Source organism: Volvox carteri (assembly GCF_000143455.1).
Source record: "Volvox carteri f. nagariensis unplaced genomic scaffold VOLCAscaffold_29, whole genome shotgun sequence".
Classification (NCBI taxonomy): Eukaryota; Viridiplantae; Chlorophyta; class Chlorophyceae; order Chlamydomonadales; family Volvocaceae; genus Volvox; species Volvox carteri.
In genome coordinates, this window is record NW_003307572.1 from 289,476 (window position 1) to 313,392 (window position 23,917).

Consider the following 23,917-nt stretch of genomic DNA (forward strand, 5'->3'; position numbering starts at 1 on the left):
GTGGCAAGGGGCCCCCCTGTACAACCTGCCGCGTCCCATCGGACATTCAGATTCGTCATGCTTACAGCTTTACAGCAATAGGGCAATATGGAGCATTTCCTGGCTACTGCTTTGGCAATTGGCCCTTGCGTACTCTTCGGGGAACATTTGGCAAACTGCTTAGGCCACAATGCGCAATTGCCGTGGCGTCCATCCTTGTTACTGCAACAGCGAACACATTCCTCTTCTCAACAGTTAATCTGCATTAAGCTGCGCCACGGAGTGAGGGCCTCCTCCGGACCAAGGACGTGCCATAATTGCCTATCCCGCTCCCTGCTTTGCAGCTCAAGGATACACTTCCCGAATAATGAGCGTCAGGAGGGTGGCTTTGAGCTTGACAACGGGTTGATCCAGAATGAAACTGACAGGTATCAGGCCTAGCAGATTGGTTACCCGCGTGAATGTAGTTGGCTAAACTAGCTTGTGAATAAAACATATTTAAATTATATTTCAGTATGGTTCCTTCATTCGCCCAGATATGCTGTTTGCAACGTACCGTCCGGGACAAGTCAAGAATGAAATGGCCCAATCTTGTGTTGGCTAGTTACATTTAAAATATATATGAGGGAAACCTTGATGATAAAGTAACATGTTTAATACGCGTTTCGGCCACTCATTCGTGACTGTTGAGGACCCTAGGAATCGTTGCAAATGGGAGCATGGGAGCTTCCCCAACTCTTTCTTAGCAATACAGGATACTTATAAAGGTGTTTTCCTTAGGCAACCTAATTGGCCATTTAGGCCGAGACGATTTTTTGTCGTACTGTGAACAGCTTACCCAAACGCCCGCGTCTCAGGCTAAGGGAGGGAGACATGAAGGCGAAGGCCCGCCGGGCCCTCGGGGCCGCCAAGGGAGTCGTCAACGTTGTGCGGGCTTGCGGCAGCCGCATCGCCTTCCGTTGCCGCAACCGTGCAGCGTACCCGCGACGGTGCTCGGCACCACCTGCAATATTCGTCATGACAACGCAGCCTCTTTCGGCCATGTCAATCGGCCAATTAAATGCCCTTCGCGCCAACTTAGAAGCCGAGGAGGAGGGGCTCATGGAGAAGCTGCGCGAGCTTTGGGAATACCTCGAGGTGGGCTCCCACCTGCAGCCCGCGTTTGTGGACCCTGACCGACTTGCCCACGTAACACGGCTCTTGCTGGCGGGTGACACGGGTGCCGTTGAGCGCGACCCAGATAACGACGAGGTCTCGGGTGCGGCTACGATTCAGCTCACCTCCCAGCGGCTGGAAGCTGCATTGCTGGAGGTCCACGCGCAAATGCAAGCCGTTTGCGAGGAGCGTCGCCGCCGCAAGGGCATGCACGCCGCTACCCGCGCTGCCGGAGGAGGCTGTGACGATTGTCCGCGCGCGCTTAGTGCTCGTGCGGCTAGTTCCCTTTCGCCCTGTCGTGGAGCGGCATCACGGGGCACCGGAGCCAACGCTGATGCCGGGGAACTTGGTACACGCGTGAAAATAACCGTCGACTCCGCCAGCAGCGCGGAGGGCACTGCGCGAGCAAACAAGACGGCTGTGGCGCACGATAGCCGCCTCCGAGGGCGGGGCTTGAATGAGACACCCAAGCGGAAGCTTTCGACGTTGTCACTATCGGAGAGCTTCGTGGAAGACCCTCCTAAAGGTCCAGAATTGGTGGGATCGCCGCGGCCAAAGCTGCTGGGAAGGTGGCGTGTTCGGTTGGCCCGTCGGTCCAATGCAAGCCAGCAGGTACCGATCTCCCGGCCGGCGAATGAGGGAGGCGAGGCACATGGACTTTGCCTTCTGCAGCTTGGGTATACAATGCTCCCAACTCACGACTAGAGGAGCCTGGTTTGGACTAGTAGCGGTGTCGATTCTTTTCTTCCCGATTATCCTCAACGAGAGGGGCTCGGTTTCCCCATCCTAAGGGGCCAGTCTTGTATCCTTGTTCACTTAGGAACCTATTTATTCGTATGTGAGAGGTGAGAGGGTAGTACTAGTGCGCAGGCGATGTGACCGTTTTGGGGTATTCTTACCCGTAACAACGAGCGCGGTTTTTGTGACTTTGTCGGCCGACCCGTTGGACGCTTTTTCCTTACAGAACTTTACGGGACGGAGGTGTTAGTAGTGGAGAAGATGCCTGTGCACCGAAACGTGTATAGATTTCAGTGTAATTGTAGTATAGGGTGGCTGACCAGTTTTTTTTCTGCAATATGCATAATTAAGCAGACATAATCTGTCTTCGTGAGGACGCGTGGAGTTAGCAGAAAGCCGAACTGAGCGGCTCTGGTTTCGCTCGTGGGTTCCGATTTCGTGACTGACTCGGGTCTCTTCCCATCGCTGCTTGATGTTCTTGTAGTGTTGAACGTGTACCGCTAGCACCTTTCTGCCGAGGCTTGACGGATTTAGTCAGGGGAGGTACGCCTCATCTGGATGTAGTTATAATCGTGACTAACTTTCGTGACTAACTTTATTTAACTTCGTATGGAGTACGGCATCCGTACGGCATCCTACCAGCCACTTCGCTCCCAACGGTTCCAAGGGCCGGACGCCATCCGACGGGCGTTTTGGTGTGAAATGTTTTCAAGATCTAGGACCCGGCTATAAGCCTTCCGCGCGATGTCTGGGGGTTGCTACTTCCACGCCGTGCTTCGCTACTGGGGGGGATGCCTAGTTAAGTGCGCTTTGCGAGAACATCCTGCTTTGATGGGCATATAGCGAGGCCTGCACCCATAGGGTTAGCTGAGCCGCCCATGCTGGTGCAACGCTGTTAAGGCTCATGAAACCCCGTTCCCTGTTCGAACGACGACAGTGTGGTTATATGCAGTCGTTTGCCTGCACACCGCATCGAAGGAGCCAGATGGGGTGGGATGGGATGTCCACAAATTTGAGGGCAAATCTGCTTTATGCCGCGCGTACACCAACAGGAGGGCGCTACAACGGAGGTGGATGCTCCGGCCTCAAGACGTACCTAAGACCCGGCGATGGCGGCTATATTCACGTCGCCGCTTCCCGCATTTGCATCACGCAACTGTTCAGAGATAGACAGCCATTAAAGCTCTATGATGACCTCTCAGCCGAGCTGTGCATGCGCCAAGCCGCAAGGGTCGTCATGTGACTCGCCTACAAGAGACCCAAAATTTGCGCAAAAAAATCCCAACACATCGCGCAACCGAAAGGGCCGATAGGGCAATTCGTCCCTGGCTGCACGCCCCTCCGACTCACGTGCTGCCTGTTCGCTTCAATAGTCCGTACTGACCCCTTCCTACAGAGTCTACCGTGAGTGACTTAGGCCAGTGGTCGAGACAACACCTAACGGTACTGCAGTTGATAGCCCAGAGCGGACACATTCTTAACACTTGCTAGTCAGCACCCCGCACAAGCCAAGAGAAGCGCGTGCCTGGCAGCGAAACACCAGAACGGGAACGAAAGTACAGATGTTGGTGTTGGCAACCAACCGCGTCATGTCGTGGTTTGAGCAACTGCACCAACTACTGCTTCTGCTACATCACCGCGCGAAAAAAGTGGCGCCAACCCGTCGTGACCGCCTCCGTCTGACCGAAGCAGTGGCACTCTTCACGCCCATCGAGAGCAGTTGCTGCCTACAAACAGCCTTCCCCTACAATCTCCATACCTTTTCCAGCCTCACTACCACCAACACGCATGTCAGGCCCTAAATCCAGCCGTCCCAGCCGCCATGCCTTACACGCCACTACCCTCTGAACTCATCCACCCAGTACCTCTCCCTATTGCCCTCCCCAGCCCCCTCCCTTAGACCCACGCCCCTACCTCCTACTCTGCTACGCCTTGCCTTGTCACGCAGCCTACTACCCCCGGCCGGAACAGCCACGAGGCAGCCCCAGTCAGCACGCCTCCAGTAGGACTACTCGGTACCGACCATCTCAACCAGAGTGAAGTGCCTCAACCCCGCCCGCTCCGCCGACTGATCAACCAGCCTGCCCGGCCAGACTCCGCATCTTTCTCCAGGATTGGCCCCCCACAACCCGCAGTGAGTCCGGAGGTGTTCATGGACCGGCACGGCGGCATCAGGTCCTCCCTCTTAGCCATCCAGGGAACCACCAACAGGGTAGCCCACTTTGCACCCTCATCACAAACAACCCATCATCATCATCACTTCTTAGCGGCGGCTCCGCCCTTGGATGCCTCCTGCAGCAGCGCGGGCGCCACAAACATAACTTGCGACCACGCCGCCAGCTCGTTGCCGCTACTTGCCGTCATGCGCATCACCACCTCCTCAAAGCTGCCCACCTGTGGGTGCGCACGGAGGGCGGGGGCGACCGAGAGCGGGGGCCCAAAGCAGAGCGCAACCCCGGGCGTAGAGGTGCGGGGAAAGAGAGACGAGGTTAACATAAACGGAAGGTGTCGGGAGATGTACAGATTTGAAGCGACCGTGATAAAATATGCGTGAATGAAAGGTCAAATGAAGTATCTAACCTACCGAACCTTCGAGTAGCCATTCGATAAGCCCAGGCCAGAGGTGGACAACGCGACACGTACCTCCACCTTGGGCAGCGGCGCCCGTTCCACGCTCTCCACCTTCTCCCTCGCCGCATCTAGCTTGGCACGTGCCTTGGCCAGCTTAGACTCCAGTCCCGACCTCTCCCGCCCGGAGGCGCTCTCCAGCTGTGAGGCAATCTGAGACGGAGAAACCCGAAGTTGGGGGGATGCCGTGGGAAACGAAAGGTGGTCATGTGACTGCCGAGCTACAGAGGGGGCCTAGGCTCCTAGGAGGTGGAAGGAGGACGGGAGAGGACCTCAGACATATGAAGTGCATCCGCGCATCAGCGCGAACCCAAGGTCCCCGGACGGATTGGAGATTTTTCATTCATTCATGAATGGATGCATGCCAAGCTTTCCGCTTCCTAATACGCTGCCGCTCTCTTTCGACCTTTTCTTACCTCCACTAACTCGCTACATGACGGAGAGGATAACTGGGCGCAGCGCCGGATGAAGTCTCCGCAGGGCAGGCGCGCCCCCCCCCCAAGGAAACACACAAATTCCCGCCACGTCGCCTGCCACCAGCACAGGCCATGACCCCCAAGGCAGTTCCTTACCCAAGGCTCCCAGGAGCTCCCTTTTCCCCAGATCCATTCCCAGATCAACACTCCCACACGACTTCGAGCGCCACCGCCCGACACCCCCTTCCTGCTCCAATCCCCCTGTCCCTCCCCGCTCAGCTCACCTGCTCGTAGTCCGCCTGGTACTTATCGGCCTTGTCCTTGTACAGCTTTATCTGCGCGGCGTTGCGCTGCATGTAGGCGCTCTGAATGGCGATGTCCAGATCCTCCTTGCAGAGGAACAGCGGCACGTATTGCTGCGGAGGGTTGACGGCGGGGAGGACGGAACACAGGGAGAGGGGCCTCCGGTGTATGTGGGAGCGGTGGGTGGGTGGCGAGTGTGCATAGCATCGCATTCCGACTGGGACCCAGATAGCCGCGGACCTCCGGGAGGGGAAAGCGCGGTCCGGGGTATGTGTAGATGATGTGGCGTGTGGCGTGTGTATGATCGGTATGTAGCCCGGTGCAGCGGAGCCTACGCGCCCGGCTCAGACTCGGAGACGTGTGGGGACATCCCCAGGCCCTCTGCTTGTTCGGTTGCAGCTCCTTTAGCCGCAGCTGGGATTGGATTGGAAGATTGGAACCAAGGTGTGTGTGTGTGTGATGAACTCCCCTTCCCTTCCCTTCCCCGCCACCGGTCCGTTCTCCCTCACCCGTGCATTACTGAAGTCTGCTGTTTTTTCCGGCACAGCCTTCTTTCCCCACAACAAGAAAGAGCGAGGCGGGAACGCCGCTATGTTGAAGCTGTATCGTGTTTCACGAACGGAGAAACAGTTGCAACAGTACTACACCTCTCAAGCGATTGACCGACCAACGCCCTTTCCGCGAGGGCTGCGCCTGGGCCCCTGGCACACTCCCCTCACACCCGCCAACACCCCCCCAATCCCCCACACCAATACCTCTCCCCACATCCTTGCCATCGTCACTACTCCCCCCCCCTCGTCCTCCGCCTCATCAGCTCCGTGTTTGTCAAAGAAAGAACCCCACAACCGCTCCCCTTCCCACCACATTCATGCCCTCCTTTCTTCCTTCCTTTTATCCCTTCCCGCTGGCCTACCATGTCTCTCGTGGTAACGGTGAGGCCCTCCGCCTGAAACACCGGCACCCCGATGAACTGACGAGTGGGGACACCCGCAGCCTTGTACAGCTGGGAAGGGGGCAGCGACCAGGGGGATGGGCGGCGGGGGCGACAGGGGGCATTGCTTCAGCGCCAGGTAGGGAGTAGGGATCAGGGGACAACAGGCCCAACGGCGCTACAGGCAGGACCGGGCCGGCACGTTCAACGGAGGAGATCCAGCACGGAAGGACGGAACGCCACAAACTGAAACCGTTAAGGGGGTTCTTGCCCCACCGCCTCCAACCGCATCCTCCTAGGAATGTCGGTTGACCATCCCAACTGTCCTCCAGCTCAACCTAAGTTCCCCAGCTACCCGGCCGACCAACCCGCCAGAGCCAGCGGGTTGTATCTTTCCCGGCCGGGCCCTACCCGCTCTCCCCCAAGGCCCCACACATGTGCACAGCTCCCCCCCTTCTCACCTCCAACGCATGCGCCACCTGCTTCATGTCCGGCATGAACCGGAAATGAATACCCTGAAGAGAATGATGTCCCCACCGAGCAGCAGGTCCGGGAGGAATACACCGACGACGTGGGGAGGGGACAAACATACACACACACACACGTGAGTGTGCTGCCATCCGTGTGTTTCCGTAGGAAAGGCGTTCGCGACGTGATGAGCGAAGAAAGGCACACTACACGGCACGCACTGCAACGAACTCAAGGTAGCTGCAAACAGCGACGTCCGCCAGCTGTCCGTCGTCGCCACGCCACGCAACGCCGCGCCACGCACAGAATTCAAACGTGTATCAGAAAATTCCTCTTTCCGCCCTATCCCAAACACAGACCCCGCACCAGGCGCCGTCGATAGAAGACTCTACAGGTCCCCCCCCCGGGTTCTCGAGATTCCATAGGTAACATTTTCTCTGGCCGCGTGTTTATACAGCTCCCATTCCTTGTCCCCCCCCTCCCTCTCCACCCCCTCCACCCTCTGTCCGCCTCACCTGCAGCCCCGTCTGCTCCCGCGGGGTGGTGAACACCTCGTACACGTTGTCCATAGTTACCCGCAGGATCTTCGAGTCCCGGGCCAGCCGGGGGTTCTCCTCGCGAATCTGCATGTGCCGGCGCTGCCGTTGTCATGCGTGTCAAAACACATACGGGCCAGTCACCCACGCAAACCTTCCCGCTGACTTGGCGCTCACAGAAGAAGATTCCCACATCGGCAGCAACCACCGCACACAGTTCCCTGCGTGTCGGTCCCGGTGGACGGGAACCCGCTTTCCTCATCCCGCCCTGCCCCCCTCCACCTTCCGTGCTTTCTCCGCTTGGCACGACCTACCTGCCCAGACCCAGGCCACTTGCCCATAAGGCCTTGTTATCCTGGACCCGGCCCCGTATCCGCATGGACAGGTGCAAGGTCACAGACGCACACAGGTGTGCCATCCGCGCCACTTCCTTCCCGCAGCTAACTTCATATGAGAACATACGATCAAGATTTCTAGGCATGCCGTCCCCTTATCTGGTTTGTACCAGGAAGACTTAAGAGGGAGACTAATGCCCAGGAAACCAAGCGGTTGGCGGTTAGTAGCCCTGAGCTCTCTGACCTCTGGTCGCATCGCACCGCACCTTCTCTATGAGCGCCTCCGCGTCCTCTTTCCGAAAGAAGAAGAAACCCAGCTGGGTGTGGTTCTACAATGGGAAGTGTATGGTGGGGGGTTCCCCGTGAAGATGTGCAGAAAGAAATGAATCGTATGCCGACTTCCAGGGTCATCCATGGGTAGGGAGAGTCGGGGCTAGGAAAGTATGACCTCTGATTGGGGCCATGGTGAGGTGGCAGGGGGCCCTGGGCCATCACCCAAAGCGGGATATGGGTGGTGGAAAGCGGTGGGCAGCATCAAAGCGCGGAGTGAGGCTGTGCGTCTTAGCTTGTACGCGCGAACATGAATATGCGTATCTTAAGGAAATAAATTAGGAGTATCGGAAGATCCCTCAATACTGCTAACTCGCATAAGTGGCGACGCAGCACCACCACGCGCCCATCCGTCAAACCGCAGAAGTTTTCCTTGTTAAGCAGCGTACACAGCAGCGAGTTGATGCCTCATGGATGTGAGGTTGGTGCAGATTTTACCCGTGCACTTGTGGAATGTTTAAGAGGATCCTACCCTGTACAGCGCTGTCTCCTCCCCCCTCGCCACCCCGCTGCAATCCCCAATCCACCACGCCCACCTCGCCCGCGACCAGTACAAATTCGTTCTTTGGGTTGGCAACCGTGTAGACAGGCACAGGTGCCAGGCGGGCTTTGACTTCCTCCTTTGCCATCGCCAGGTCCATGACCGGCTGCGGCCTGTGTGCTGCTGAGCCCATCGTAATCGACTGCGATATCCAAACGTCGTTCAGACGTTAGCTCACTTCTTGTATCGTGTCATGTGCATAACCCGCTGTCGGTGAGTGATCGGCCCTCACCGCGAGTAGCGGAGCCCAGGGCCCCTGATCCCGTACGCGCGGTGGAGCTGCTGCAGCCTCCTGTACGTTACGGATGATCTGTGCAATGGGCGTCTGCTCCCACCACCGAGAAACGCCTTGACGCATCGGTACGAAAGTCCGCTCGACCTGCGCCGGGAGCTGCTGCCATTGCGAAGCTAATCCTCTGCCCACGTGATCAAGCGATCTTTGCAGGTGCTGAAGCGGGCCCTCATTTCGCTCCATGTTGGCCTTGCTGGAGGCGGCTGCCCCTAGGACCCTTTAGCACCGGACTCCAGCTTCACGCAGCCTGTTTCGCCTATCTTTAGTATAATAATGCGAAGCTAAAGTTTGTTGCTAGCTTCATGCGAAAAAGGCAAGGGGCCATGTTTGAATGAATCGCCGTAGACAGTACGCATTGCAGTCACCTAGCAAACAGCTTTCCAAAAATACAAACTATGCTTTTGATGCGCTATGCCAAGCACAATGACTGGCATTTAATTCAAGCCGTTAAGCGGCAAAGCGGGGCGGCTGCGACGGGATATCGAAGGAGTCTTCCCGCAAAGCCCTACTTATCATCTGCGGATTATTCCCGATTCGCATAAATGGATTCTAAAAGTACAGAGCAGAAGCTTAGGGTTCTGACGCATCAGAACCAGCAGCTTGCCGTTCAGCTTGAGGAGAAGCGCAAAACGAGCAAGGCGCTTGAGGACAAGGTTGCAGCGTATGAGCAGAAGGAGCAGGAATATGAACAAACGCTACTGTGCGTGAACCGCATATGGAGCCAGTTCACGGTGGCCATCTCCCATCTATGCACCAGCTTGGCGGGCCATGCCGACCTACGCCCTCCCGCTACCCCATCGGGTGCGGCGGCAGTGCGCGACCCCTTCCTTCAACGCCTGGTCTCCGACTCTGCGCAGGCAAAGCCATTACTGGACGCCCAGAAGCGCGTCGATGCGGAGCTCACCGATGTCGAGCTTGCTCTGCAGGAGCGCGCGCGCGGCTGCAAGGACGCCCTGGCGGCTGTCCTTGACGCCGTTCGCAGCATCCATACTCGGCAGGAGGAGCTCTCAGCCAGGCTGCGTGAAGCCGTAACCGTGCCTCAAGCAAGCTCCCCCTCCGCCGCCGTGCAGCCGCTGCTGCAGGCCGAAAACGCTCGGCTGGTTTCGGAGACGACTACGCTGCGCCGGGAGCTGGACGCTGTCCGTGCCCAACACACGTGTGCCTCTGAGGAGCTTCGCTTGGCTGAAGACCGGCGCATAGAAGTGGAGGAACGCATCCGGCAGCTACAGAACGAGCTGGCGGACACGGAACAAGAGCTCAGCAACGTCCAGAAAAAATACTTCACATTAAAGAACAGCGGTGGCGGTGCTGCAGGAGGGGGAGCTGGCGGTGGGGGTGCAGCGGTGGGCGGCGGCACCGGTGGCGACGGTGGCGGCCCTAGCCGTCAGGGCAGCCTGCTGGCGGCGCTGCCCAGCGCCGGCGGCAGCGGCAGCGGAGCTGCCGCAGCCAACGGTGCTGGCGGCAGCGCCGCCGCCCCCGCTGGTGTGACGGAGGGCGGCTCCGATGTGCTTGACGAGGTGGCGGAGCTCCAGGCGCTGTTGGCAAAACGTACGGCAGATTTGGAGAGGGAGAGGGAGGCACACCTCAAGACGCGGAGGTGCGCGTGGTGGCCATGGCGTACCGTGGAGCAGTGGAGTACCATGGTTTGGGGCGTACTCACACACCCCTTCAACCCCCCACCCACCCACCCACATTCGGTGGGGAGTCCAGCTATCCGGATAGCCCGACTATCTCCCTGCCCCATGGGGACTCCCATTTGCCCTGCTCCTCTCAATTACACACCCATCCACACCCCACAACCCCAGATTCCAGTGAAAATGTCATCTGCACTCGCCAAGGCGCACCCTTCCCTCTCCGGTCCTCGCATGTTGCATATGATGCCCCCCCCCCCAATGGTATGCCGCCAACCCCCGGGCCTCACCTGGTCCCCAGGGAGCTCCAAGAAGTTCAGGCAAGAGTAGGAGACGAGGCCTGGGTGCCCTCCACGAGGCTGTACGGCATAGCCCAGCAGCAGTTGGCCCAACTGAACGAGGCCCTGGCTGCTCGGGCTCGGGACGTGGAGGCCCTGGCTCGGGAGAGGGATGAGGCGCTGCGGGAGGCGGCAGCCAAGGCGTCACTGGCGGCGGTGGGCAGTGGGAAGAGGGGTCGAGAAGGGGGTTCTCAGGGTGGCAGGATGGGTGGGGGATGGCAGGGGGGTGGGGGTCCACGTGGGTACGGGCGGTTGACTCTTGAGTGGTTGTGATGTGCGGTGGGGTGGGGTGGGGTGGGGTGGGGTGGGGGATCAGGCTTGAAGCTGGGGGACCGCATGTGGGTCTTAGAGCTAAGTTGGTGTGTGCGTGGGGGGCAGGCTAGGAAAAAGGAGAGGCTGAGGAAGAAGGATGCGGCTGCAGGAGGGTAAGGAGAGTAGGGCAGAGGGAGGGAGGGAGGGAGGGAGGCGGTCGATTTAATGCGTGGATGGCTGGGTGAAGGAAGTGGTGTGTGGGATTGAGCTGCAGTGGAGGGAGGGAGAAAGGAGCTTCGCATCTTCGTGTCCTCCGTGTCCCGGCCCTCCAACTCTTTCCCAGGCGTCGGTAGGCTAGCCGGAATAGTTTAGTTGGGTCGGTCGGGTCAGTCGCGCGTTCTAGTTTTTTTTGGGGGGTTGGGAGGAGCACTTGCATACCGGCAGCCTTTCAGTATCAGCAATTCAGCCTTCTCTCCTGGCCAGCAACTTTACGCCATTTTTACGTCAGCACTATTTTACTCGCCGCCTTCACTACTATTTTTACACCTACTACTTTACGGATTGGCTATACTATTCAGCTTTTTATTTCTGGCGGCTTAGGTAGATAGGAGTTCCAACATCTACGTCACTTCGTCATCCCGAGGTTAGGTCAGTTTTTACGTTTGCTACTATCTTGCCCTGGCAGCAGCTTCAATCGCGTGTGGTTCGTCTTTCCCCCCTCCCCCAGTCCGAGGCCCACATGCGGTCCAAGCTGGCCACCCTGGAGCGCTCCTACCGGGAGCTGCAGTTCGGGAAGGCGGATGCGGACAGGGCCCGGGCGGAGGCGGAGGCGACCCTGCAGAGGGAGAGATCCAGGGGGGGCAATGCCAAGACGGTTTCGGAGCTGCAGGCGCTGGTGGCCAGCCTGCAGGGCCAGATAGCCTCGTTGCAGAGCCAGGCCAAACTGGACAAGGTGATCCCCATGGGTTGCCGGGTGCGGGCTTTGTCTGTGTGTTTTTGTGTGTGTGTGTGTGTTGTTTTCATATCCCGCTTTTCCCCATGCCCGGGCTGAACTTCTGGAATCGTCGGACGGTGACCTGATCGCTTTGTTGGACTCCTCCGGCACCTCCCGCGTGCTTTGGACCCCGGCAGCCGTTTCTTTGGTATTCGCTCTCTTGGGACAGTTCCCTCCCGCCTCCTCTTCCCTCCTGCGTATTGGGGTCAGGTGGCTCACGAGCGTCTGGACGCCAGCGCCCGGGAGGTGGTGGAGGCCGCATCCAACCTAGCTGCCAGGGACATGGAGCTGCAGAGGCTCAGAGGTGGGGGGGGGGCTTGTTGGGGGGGAGGGGGACATGGAGGGGAGGGTGGGTTGCTTTTGGGGGGAAGGAGGGAGGGGGGGTTGTGAACAGGAGAGGAGACGCCGAGTCAGGGGGGGTTCCATTGCGAGCGGCCTGAGTGAGGGTCAGGCGGTGCGGCGCGGGGAGGGAGGGGAGGATTAAAGGAACCACAGTTGGGGTAGGAGGGCGTTAACACTACATTACATGATTGTTCCGTGCAGCATGCTACGAGATGATGCTCAGACTCCCTGATCCCCGGCGAGCCCCAATCCGGGTCCTCAACTCTTCACCCCCCGCCCCCGGGGCCCCCACATGCGGTTGTCCGAATGGGCTGCTGCGCTTGCTGGCCCCTCCCGGGGCCCTGTCTGTCTGTCTGTTGGTCAGATGCACTGGCGCGGCGGGATGGTGAGGCGGAGGAAGCCCGGAGGAGGGAGGTGGCGCTCAAGGAGGCGGTGGCGGACCTGAGGGTGAGGGTGGGGGGAAGAGTTGTACGCAGAATCAGGGGAATCAGGCGTGGTGGTGAGGTGGAGGGGGGGAAAGACGAACCACGAACAAGTGAAGCTGCTGCTGAGGGGGGGGGGGGCCTGGGAGGGGGAGGGCGCGACATGTGTAGAGGGAACGTAGGACATTTGTTTTTTCTACGCAGTCAGCTGGTCACAATGGAAAATATAAACATATATAAATTCACCGAACCGAAAGCTATCATGGTATGGTGCATGAGAGCTGGGCAGTTACCACGCGTGTGCGTTGCTGGGGAAGAGAGAATAGGGGAGGGGCAATGGAAGTGGAAGTGACGCCAAGAGGCAGTTGGATGCGGCAGGTAAGGCAATGGCACTGGGGATGTGTTGCGCAGTCGACTTTGCTGTCGGCTTTGTGGGGGGGGAAAAGGGTGAGAGGGAGGAGGTGAGGAGGTGAGGACGGGGAAGTCTCGTCGTCTTGGTCTTGGCAGGGTGTCCTGCTGCACAGTCCCTCTACCTCGATTTGAGGGAGCTGGGCTGACTGTCCAACTCTCTGTAAACTCATGTCTCTGTGGTCCGGTACGGCAAGAGTCACATCCTGTCAAGCCCCCCTCCCACCCCCCGTCCAATCATGCATGGGACGTCGTGTTGTTCCTCTTGAGTTGTTTTGTCTCGTCGTCTCCTAAGCCCTGGGTGCATGCATACATACGTACATACGTACATACATACATACATACAGGCTTTCGTGGAGGTCCTGACAACGTACGGCAGCGACCCCCGCGATGTGGTGGAGGTGCGCGCCAGTGAAGCGGCTCTCAGAGCGCAGGTGGCGGAGCTCAAACAGCAGCTGCAGGTACGTGGGATGCGGGAGGAGGTTTACGGCGCTGGTCGGGGAGCCACACGAAAGAAGTGGAGCCGGCTGTAGAGGATGGGGCAGACGTTCCAGCCGTTACGTTTACAAAACCCCAAACTCGGGCGGTGGAGGGGGACCGAAAGGAAAGCAGTCTCAGCTCTCGAGCCGGCTGGTTCTGGAGCAATGGAATGGCCCTCCCTAGGCAGCTGCCTTCCCGTGTATGTGTATTTGCATATAGATGTCTTTTCCCCTTTGTGCCCCTATATGCCCCTCCTCCGATCACTGGCCCTGCCCTGGTTCTCCACCCTCTCCTTACCCCGCCTCCCCCACTCGCCGCCGCAAGACGGCCCCGTCCCGCCTTTTCCGGTGCTGTGCTGCTTGGGACACCGGGCGGCAGTCCTGTGTGGCCTCCTCTGCTGTGTGGCTTCCCCGTCCCCTCTCCTCCCCGACCTGTTTCCCCTCCTGAACCCCCCCCCAGGGCCACTCCCTGCATGCGACCATTCGGGAGGTGGCTGCCTCGGAGCGGGAGGTGCGGGGGCAGCTGGACCTCGTGGCCGTGGAGGCGGATGAACTCAGAATGCAGGTAGGGGTAGAGGTAGGGGTAGAGGTAGGGGTAGAGGTAGGGGGTGTGAGAGGCGTGAGATGGGGATTGAGGAGAGTGGAGGGGGTGTACTCATTTAGGGCGGGAGGAACGGGTACAGGTTCTTTCTGTCTGCATGCCGGACAGGCACCGGCACAGGCTGGGTTGGCAGTCCCGAGGGACTTTGATCGCACCATTACGGTGGAGCCGGCCCATGCAGCTCCCCAGGCGCCCTGTAGCTGCAGTGCGCTGACCATATGACAGGACCATCCCCGCCACCGCCGCCACCTCCACCACCTCCTCCCCGTCAACTGAGAAGTATATAGTAGTAACACCGCCACAACACAAGCAGCAGCACAAGTAGTTGGCACCGCCCTCCTGTCCGCCAGTCCCATACGGCCCCTACGTAACTACCTCTCCCCCCGGCCCCGGCGCCGCTCCAAACCTCCTCCCGGCGTCCGAGCATGCTAAGCTTTAGTTTATTGTGTGTCCGTGGTATCGTACGCACATCTCCACGGGCAACTTCCAACTGTGTCGTGTTTGGACTTTTAACCGTCAACTACCAACGGTCACCAGGTTTCCAAGGCCCAGCGGCAGGCCGCTGAGGTGGAGGCGTTGCTGGCCCACAGCCGCTCCGAGTGCGAACTGTATAAGCAGGAAATCGAGGTGGGGGAGGAGGTGGCGCCCGAGTGGCGTGTGTGTGTGTGTCTGTGTGTGTGTGTGTGGTGTGTGTATGTGTGTGAGTATGTGTGTGTAGGTATGTAGGTGTGAGGAGTGGGGGAAGGCGTCGCTGCTGGGCCCTGAACAGTGGGACGGGATGGAGCGATGGGGCACTTGGGGTCGCGGGCGCGCGGGGGGGGGGCCTTGGAGCTTAAGATGTCATCTGGCCACGTGGGAAAGGTCGCGTACGGCACACGGCCATGTGAGCCCCCCAAGGGCCTGTGTCTTCACTCGAGCGTTAACCCCGTGGTTCTGTTACCCGTTGTTATGGTGCTGCCTGGCGTACGACCTTGCCGGTGGCGCATGTGCTGATGTATGTATGTATGTATGTGTTTTATGTGTACCCAGGTGACGGTGAACGCTTTCGAGGAACTGCAGGTGCAGAACGGCCGGCTGGTGGCGGCGCTGGCGGAGAGGGACGAGGCCAACAATGCGGTGGTGGCGGAGAGACTCAAGGTATGTGGGTGGTGCTGTGCGTATGTATGATGTGTGAAACAGGAGGGTGTATCTTCGCCCGTGGCAGCTACCCTGCGAAACCCTGCCTTCCCCGGTATTTCGGGGCACCCTCATCCAGTCACCCTAGTCAACTTCTCAGTGGATCGCTCAGGTTCCGCACCCACCACCAGCATCCAACGGAATCTGCCGGGTCGACAGCGGCCCAACTCCATTCCTGGTCGGCTCGCAGGTTAACTTAATCCCAGGTCACCACCGTCCATCAACTAGGGGCGCAATGCCTTCCACCATCGGAAGGACTTTTGACCCTAATGGGTATCGATCCCGGGATCTCCAGGGGGCAATGGTCGCGCCTTACCAGTAGTGCCAAACCCTAGTATATGTATGTATGTATACATGTATGTATATGGTGCGGGTTCCTTATACTTTTAGAGGACGATTTGCTCGGTTGGGTCATCAGAAGACAGCCACCGCAACTCGCCCGGTGTCGTACATTGTTTTTTGCAGCTATCCCAGCAGGTTCCCGTGCTGACGGAGGCGGCGGAGGCTTCCCGGGGGGAGGCGGAGCGGCTTCAGCGGGAGGTTTCAGAGCTGGGTGCCGTACGGGAGGCCCTGGAGCGGGACATGACGCGCTTGGCTTCGGAGCTGGCATCGGTAGGTGCTCGGGGGGCTAAGCGGAGGTAAGGTCCCCCCCTGGCTGCTTTCCCCCCCACCCGCTCCTTCCCCTCCAGGGCGCTGTTGGTATTGTCTTATATATGAGTGCCCTTAAAATAAATAATAAATTCACCTTTGGGCCCTATGTCAGAATATAAAAACTACATATAAATAATTAATAATCATCTATAGTTGGTATCTAAATATACATATATTATTACTAGTAAAGATAGTAGATAAAATAAGAACAACATATAATAATTATCCCGTAACTTGACAGTCCCCCGGCGGTCGGGGGCCCCCTCCCCCCATTTTGTCTGCCCTCCCTAGAGCCGCCTTCTCCTCCTGGACGCCCCCCGGGACTCCCGGGCGGCAGCTGGTGCTCTGGACCGCCCATAGCAGCAGTTTCCTTTTGGCTTCTGTACCACCGTCACCATCACCACCATTAAAGAATCCCATTCCCCCCCTCCCCCCACTCCCCCTGAGCTCCGACAGGTGAAGGAGCAGCTCCGTGTGCACGCCAGTCGCCTGGAGAGTGCGGGGCTCGAGGTGCGGGCCAGGTCCGATGCGATGGCGGCGCTGCAGCAGCAGCTGGAGGCCGCCGGCAGGCAACTGGACCTCAAGAGGCTGGCGTTGGAGGTGAGAATGGGGTGGGGGGAGGCGGGGGTGGGGGTAGGAGGGGATGGCGGTGATGCCGATGTGGGCTGCGGGGCTGGGGGGGCTCTGCTTGGCTGGGGGGGTTTGGTTGATTGGTTGATTGTTGATTTGGCCTTAGTTGAGTTCAGAGGTACTTCTTCTAAGGGGGGAAGGGGCCGTTCTTGTTCGTTGTGCGGTCCTCCGTCACTGTGTCGTGGTGCCATCGGCATCACGGCCATCCATACATGGCTCACAACCCCTTCCCCCTCGCGCAGGAGGCCGATCAGAAGCATGTGAAGGAGAAGAGCAAACGGCAGCGAGTGGAGGAGGAGGTCAAGGTGGGTGGGTGGGTTGGGCAGTGGCTGGGTGGGCGTCGCCCGGGTCTTGGAGATCCGTGACGCGGACGGGGGATCCTCAAACCACCCCAACCCCGACCTCAACTGTCAACTAACCTCAGTCCCGCCTGAGGAAGAGGGTCGGGGGAGGGGCACCGTGGCAGGTTTGGGAGCTGCTGGGTGTCTCTTATTTGAAACCGGTAGGGGTCAAAATCGGAAGGTAGCGGTGAAGTGCGGCCGGGTATGCAGCAGCAGCCGCTGCCGTCGTGTCGGCAGCTCATGCATGGACACCGGGCAACTCATCCGTAGTGTCGCCACAGTCTCCCTCCTCCTCCCCTCCTCCTCCCCTCCTCCTCCCCTCCTCCTCCCCTCCTCCTGACCCTCCTCCTCCCCTCCTCCTCCCCTCCTCCTCCCCTCCTCCTCCCCTCCTCCTCCTCTCCTCCCCTCCTCCTCTCCTCCCCTCCTCCTCTCCTCCCCCTTCCCCAATTATCCCCCCTGTCCCCTCCTCCCCTCGTTCCCTCCTCCCCCTTCAGGCGCTACAGACCAAGGTGGAGAAACTGAAGAAGCTGCAGAGCCCGGCGGGGGCGGCCAGGGAGCTGCAGGTGCGCGCGAGAGTCAGTGCCCTACCTCTTCCTAGGCACCATCCGAGTCCACACATTTCCCCCCACCCTACCCACCCACCCAACACCCCGGGACCTAACCTCATCCTCCCCCCTCTTCCCCCCCTCGATCCCGGGTAGGAGGAGGCTGACGCCATGCGGCAGTTGCTCAATTGCAATGTGTGTCACGAGCGCCAAAAGAACCGCATCATCACGAAGTGCTGTCACGTCTTCTGCGATGTGTGTATAGACCGGACCCTCACCGCCCGCAACCGCAAGTGTCCGGGGTGCGGGATCGTGTTTGCCAAGGTGAGGTGTGGGCGGGGCGGGGCGGGGGTGTCTGTGCGGAGAAACACACACACACACAGACGCCTTCATCACCAGCTCCATCTGGGTTCCCCTCTCCGCGCCTTCGTCCTCCCCGGTCATGCAGGGGGACATTAAGACATTCTTCTTCACGTAGTGGCCTGGCCGCCAGAGGGGGAGCCCATCAGCAGAGGCGGCGGCGGCGGCGGTGGACAGCTCTGCGGCACTATTGACCATCAGCATTCGTTTTTACACCGATATGGGCCGGTCTGGGGCGGTCTCTGGGGCGGTCTGGGCGGCTGAGACCCATTGGAAAAAGGGAGGGGGGAAGAGAGTAGTGCGCCGCCGCACTACTGCAACGGCGACAGCGCGGCGACAGAGCCCCGAAGCGGATGACTGCGGGGACTGGCAGCTCCTGGCGCTCCTGGGGTTGGGGCCGCCGGCGATGTAATGGTGTGGGTGCGGGTGTCGTCTATCGCGTCAAGAGCTGCAGTGTAACGACCCGAGGCCGCCCATGCGCCGTATCTCCTCTTTCCCCCTGCCACTTTCCTCTGTTGCGGATACATCACGTCAATCCGGAATGAATCTTTTTGTCCAGGTTGGGTGTCCTTGGCGGCGCAAAGTGTGTGGGGGCGGCCTCTGGGCCTGACAGCAGCAGGAGGGCCGGCGGCGGTAGCGGCAGGGGAACAGCGGGGACGGGGCGGGGACGGGGCGGGGCGCATTCCCGCCGCCTCATGAAGGTGAACGGGTACCGGGTTATTACCGGAGGAAGGGGCCTGGAGGAGATGGGGCTGCGGAAGGTGTGCGGCCGCAATGGGGCAACCGCAACGATGCAATATTGGCCGACGGCAGGATTGGAGGAACGGGCGCGGGTGGGGTATCAGGGCTTTGCGGTGCCATATCCATCTGGTTCAATGTGGCGTGACTCGAGCGTACGGAGATAGAGGGAGAGTGGTGGTGTGGTTGGAGTAGTGAGCTTTCCCGACCCGGGTTAGGGGGGTAGATGGCCGATGTTGTGGTAGGGAGGTAGGCCCTCGCTTGCCCTCGCGCGCAGTGAATGTTGGGCGGTTGAAGGGCGGCATCAGGGGGGGTGCAGCAGAGAGAAGGGGGTATTAGCGCACGGAAGAAAGGGGGGCAGCACAGAATTGTGTCGAGGGAGAGGAGACGAGGTGCGTGTGCGCTGGGAAGCATGAGGCGCGGTAACTGATGGTCGCGCGGTCCTTCTTTCTGTCGTATACGCTTTCATGCTCTGTACGGCCGCATGACGTCTCGTAGCAGCAGTTGACTAACCAGAACAACAGAGAACCCAATCCGATGGCGGTGGGGGGGTGGGGGGGGTGGGGGTAGTTCAGAAGCTTGGGCTTCCTGATGCCGCTTTCCATGTCTACACGGCATCATCGTCTCGTCGGCGCATCATGGTGGCAGTGCTAGATCACGATGGGGAGGGTGAAATGGAGGGAATGGCATCAAAGGTGATGATGACGCGCTATAATGCCCACCACGCGTGCCGTACAGCGCAGCGAGAGCAGGGAAGGGGTTGCGACCGGGGTGCGACCCCCCTTTGGGTGTGCCGATTGAATTGATGTCTGATTGGAACAGCGTGCAGAATGTGCGAACCCGGCATTGTCACTGTAGCCCCCTGCCAGTCCCTGAGGCGACGAGCATGCGCCTGCCTTAGCACAGGGCTTCTTCTCCTCCTCCCCCTCCGCTGCTGCTGCTGCATCTGCATTCATCACCCCCGGCGCCAAATGCAGCGCTGCCGCTGTAATGCTCTCAAGACCAACAAGGTGGTTTTAGCGTTTGTCCCATCACAGCGGCTGCAAGACAATCTGCCTCATCCCTCAGTCCCGCGGTTGGCCGTTGTTTGGCGGAGCGGGCGGTGCCGAGGCCCCGTGAGGTGCAGCAGAAGGGGGCAGCAGAAGGTCGACCAACTTTGAAGGCGGGTCGCTCTGTATGATGGTGGGTCCTCACACCTGCGGTTACACATCTCTATGGGCACCGGTATGTGCCGCCAACGGTGATTTGCGCACGAGTGCTGGTCTCCATCACAAGTCATGTAGCATTGCAATACTGCTGTAGTAGTTACTGTTTGGTGGCCGTGACCGAGCTCCAGGGTGGGCAGGCGGTTGCTGGCAGTTATCAGTTATCAGGGCGCTGGGGAGGGGGCATCAGAGTAAGAGAGGGCCGTCGGGGTGGTGTATTTGTGTAGCGGGGGGAGGGGGAAAACGTGTACACGTTTATAGGCCTCGCCCTTGGTGCCATCTCATCGCGCACTCAGACATGCAGCGACATCTTGAAGCGCCAGACGGTAATTGACGCACACACTGCGTGAGATGGGTGCTGCTACTGCTGCTATTGCTGCTGCTACTGCTGCTGCTACTGCTGCTGCCGTTGCTATAGTTGAAATGAGCGGCCGCTATCATGGGCTATTACTACAGCATGGCGGGGTCCAGCAGCAGGGTGTACTGAGGGACGGGTATGTGAGGGTGTGTGGACGGAGGCTGTTGTGCACTCCTGAACTGTTTCCGCTGTGGGGCGCAGCGGCCCGTGCGCTTGGCCCGTGCACCCGGGCGTTTCCTTTCCCTCCCGACCACCCCGTGTTGTGAAGTGTAAAGACGGACCCGTGTGTGCAGGAGGATTGAGGGAGGCCGTTGAAGGCAGAGCGGGCTGTCCTCCGCCGAGCTTAGATGCTGTGCTGGACTCCGTTCCCCTTGTTGCTGTATCTGTTACCTTGGCGCTTTCCTACGGTGCGGTGCATAGGAAGCCGACACGCCTCCTGTATTCGGCTCTCGCGCCCTAAACTAGGAGCCAGCGCCTTATTAGTACGTCGTTGTGTCTCGGAGCCACTGTTTCGCAGTGTGTTTCTGCCGAATATGCAAATGTCCCTATTACTGCATATTCATCCTTTTTGTATATACGCTGGATGCCAATCAGCTAGGTGTTGGGTAATATATCGCAAGAAAAGAAATCCAGGAGGGCCCTGTTAATGGGGGCACACTTAAAATGCAGCGGACGAAGGCACTCGGCGGAGGAGGTGGAGATTTCGCGGGGACCGATACATTGGGCTCAGAGAAGTCAAAGGGCGAATCCAACTTAATATTTTGCCGCTGATGTCCGGATGCTAGTTATGGGGTCCAACTCCCGTCGTGGGTTAGGGGCAGAACCCCGGAAGGGGGAGGACAAGGGCAATAAGAGACGGGGAAGGAAAGGGTCGGATGGCCAAGGGGTATCATCGCCACCGCTGCTGCTGCTGCAGTTGCTGCCGCGGCGGCGGCGGCGGCGGTGGACGGGACGCCAGGAGGTGACCGGAATGTGAATGTACGGGAGTACGGACAAGCGAAAAACGCATAAGCACATTGACCGCCGCACCAACCGCAGCGGACCAATCCAGTTCAGTTCGGCAACGGGGCTCCAGCCCCTATATGTCTGTCTGTCTGTATGGGATTATCAGGACAACCGTGAATCCCGCCGGGCCACTCCAACCAAACACATTTGGGCGGGCGATTAATCCAATTGACGGCACCTAAGCGATGAACAATGCACGGTGGGGGAGGTTGGGAGGGGCTGTTTTCAAACATGCTTCGAGAGGCTGTCCTGCCGCCTGACCCCGCCCCCCGGCTCCCCCCCCTGTCCAGGAGACATGATGCTACTGACGATAGAGGTTGCAAAGACTCCTGCCTACCCACCCTCCCACCGACCTACCTACCTACCTACAGAGAGAGCGAGAGAAAAAGAGATAAAGGGAGAGAGGGATGCGCCGGGTGAGACGTACGCGAAAAAAACTACACGAGGTACCGCCGTACAGCCCGCCAGAGTATGAAATACACATAAGAGATCTCTGTTCTTACAGTTTATCTTCACCTCCCCGCTGATTTTGGCTTTGGCTTACTATGCAAAGCTACATGCAACTTCACCGCTATAAGATTTTCGTGCTTTGGATGCTGTTACGGCACACCGTTATGGCACAAACATAGCGGCTAAAACCGAAACACGAGCACGACGTGGGAAAGTGATGTTCTCAGCTACACAGCCTACAGACCTTCTGCGCCCAATCACCCGGGGGACCCAGTGCTGCTTTTGCCACAGAGCACCTCAACCCTGCAGATGCAGACACACGATCGTACGGCTGCCCCAGAAAACTGAGCATGCCGTATCGGAGGTTTTAACCCACAGCGGTACAAAACTTTGGAGTGACCAGTAAAGTACGAAATGGTATCGGGCGATTTAAAAAAAAGCAATCTTGTACGAAGTTACAGAACCGCCCTCTGCAGCCCCCTGCGCCTGTGTTGCCAGGGTGCTCGACAGCAGCCACCGTAATTATACAATGACAAGACTATCTCCTTGCCTTAGTACGGCAAGTGAAAGAAAGAGAGGGAGAGATACATACATACATACATGCACACAGCCAACCTCGGCTAGATAAACACTCCTGTACATTTTCCGCTGTACATTCAACACCACGTCGCGCCTTGCGGTAGCACAAACCTTGCCCGCTCTTCACAGCCGGGATATGGCCGGTGGGGTGTCTCCCGCTACCCAGCATCATCGTCGCCGTCGCCGTCGCCTCCTCACCACCACCACGGGATCCCGATCGGGTGGCGGAGAGGGAGCTCGGCGCCTTGAAGTACAACTTAGGGAAACAAAACTCACTTTATCTAGTAGCAGATGACATTCAAATCTCATCTCCCTCCTCCAGTCTCTGCTCCTCCTCCTCCTCCTCCTCCTCGCTGTCGTCGTCATAAGCCCCCCGGGGAGGGGGAGGTGCTCGACGAGGTGCCGCCGGCCCCGGCCCCGGTGTTGCCCCTGCTGCTGCTGCTGCTGCTGCTACTGCTGCTGGTGGTGGCGGCCCCGGTGGTGACGACGGCGTCTGGCGGGCCCTCACCGACTCCTGGTGCTGGTGCTGGTGGTGGGGGGGGGGGTGCTCGGCAGCAGTCGCCTCCTCCTCGTCCTGATGCGATGGCGAAAGCACACACGGAGATTCAGAGAGACGTAGTGATTCGACATAATCGACACATTCAGTGGTGCACACACAGAGGCACACACACACACAGGTACATACATACGTACACACACCAGTGGTAATGCTGTCGATATGCAAGTAGCTTCGAGCCCTAGCAGAGGCGCCGGGAAGACGTCGCGAGGGTGCGACATCGGGGCCCCCCCTCCACACACACAGACACACAACCCGCACCGCCTGCAGGCAAAAATGAAGGTGCACCCCGTTGCGGCCGCCCTGTCGTGTATGTAGGTGTACGTGTGTGTGTGTGTGTGTGTGTTGAAGCGGAGTTTTTTTGTTACAAAAAAACTCCGCATTTGAACACACTGAACAATCCAGGTGAGTCACCAACCCCGCCAACTCGGAGAGCCTGCTAACTGAGCTCCTAGGTAACAAGCTTAATGATAATAGTTCCGTCGTGCGATTTGCCACCAGGGGGGTGCAGGATTCCCACCCTCACCCTCACCCTCACCCTCAACCCCCCCCAGCGGAGCCAGCCCCCGACCCCCCACCCCCAGCGCAGCCTCAATAGCCTCATGCAAGAAAATTATGGACCCCGCCCTTCACAAAAACCCTCTCACCATTTTCGCCGGAATCGCAGTCCCCTTACCTGCATGATTTGCCCGTACATCTCCTCGTACAGCTCGCCATGTACGGCCTCATTTACGGCACACAACGCCAGCAGCTGGGCCCCTAGAGCCGCCACATCAGCCGCCAGATGGGAGGCGCCCACACGGCCCAGAAGCATCGCTGCAACCGCGGCGGCGGGACCGCCTCCGAATCCGCCTCCACTCGCGCCCGCGACAGATCCCTGGGTCTGTTGTGTCGTTGGTGGGGTTGGTGTGCCCAGTGTTATGTGCGCCAGCAGTGCGGCCGCCAGTGCATTGGTGATCGAGCGGAAGGCCCCTGATGCGGGATCCACCAGGGACTGATCCGAACCGGACAGAGGGTTACGAATGGCGGGGAGGGGAACAAGTGGCGGCGGGGTGGAGGGGGGAAGGCGGGGACGCCGGGAAAGACGGTCATCGAATCATATCGTCGCTGTCACACATGAATCTCCCCTCCTCTCCCGCCCTCCCCTCCTCCCTCCCTCCCTCCCTCCTCTCCCTCCTTTCTCTCCTCTCCCTCCGTCCCTCCT

General features: G+C 59.2%; 4 protein-coding genes across 4 annotated transcripts in view; 2 read left to right on the top strand and 2 right to left on the bottom strand.

The window, feature by feature from the left end:
• Positions 1–852: 852 nt before the first annotated feature.
• Positions 853–1,839, top strand: VOLCADRAFT_92988 (uncharacterized protein; the record flags this gene model as incomplete). Its single annotated transcript, XM_002952289.1, has 1 exon — positions 853–1,839. One exon carries the CDS (start codon positions 853–855, stop codon positions 1,837–1,839), a length of 987 nt encoding a protein of 328 aa, XP_002952335.1.
• Positions 1,840–2,988: 1,149 nt separating this feature from the next.
• On the bottom strand, positions 2,989–8,718 carry VOLCADRAFT_121068 (uncharacterized protein; the record flags this gene model as incomplete). Its single annotated transcript, XM_002952365.1, has 9 exons — positions 2,989–4,266; positions 4,516–4,653; positions 5,201–5,332; positions 6,133–6,222; positions 6,612–6,665; positions 7,134–7,256; positions 7,756–7,818; positions 8,356–8,502; positions 8,593–8,718. The coding sequence occupies 9 exons, from the start codon at positions 8,716–8,718 to the stop codon at positions 4,129–4,131; spliced, it is 1,011 nt and encodes a 336-aa protein (XP_002952411.1). The 3' UTR covers positions 2,989–4,128.
• A 476-nt stretch (positions 8,719–9,194) lies between these two features.
• Positions 9,195–17,940, top strand: VOLCADRAFT_92990 (uncharacterized protein; the record flags this gene model as incomplete). Its single annotated transcript, XM_002952290.1, has 17 exons — positions 9,195–9,464; positions 9,510–10,249; positions 10,585–10,777; positions 11,217–11,222; positions 11,601–11,846; positions 12,078–12,171; positions 12,574–12,656; positions 13,387–13,500; positions 13,979–14,083; positions 14,657–14,746; positions 15,149–15,256; positions 15,761–15,907; positions 16,403–16,546; positions 16,819–16,881; positions 17,412–17,480; positions 17,619–17,786; positions 17,911–17,940. 17 exons carry the CDS (start codon positions 9,195–9,197, stop codon positions 17,938–17,940), a joined length of 2,670 nt encoding a protein of 889 aa, XP_002952336.1.
• A 1,982-nt stretch (positions 17,941–19,922) lies between these two features.
• Positions 19,923–23,917, bottom strand: part of VOLCADRAFT_92991 (uncharacterized protein) — a gene marked incomplete at both ends in the record, with an annotated part of 17,579 nt that continues 13,584 nt past the window's right edge. The window contains 4 exons of the mRNA XM_002952366.1: positions 19,923–19,937; positions 22,666–22,731; positions 22,975–23,016; positions 23,390–23,707. Coding sequence (XP_002952412.1) covers positions 19,923–19,937; positions 22,666–22,731; positions 22,975–23,016; positions 23,390–23,707 — 441 coding nt within the window. The remainder of the gene's footprint in view (positions 19,938–22,665; positions 22,732–22,974; positions 23,017–23,389; positions 23,708–23,917) is intronic.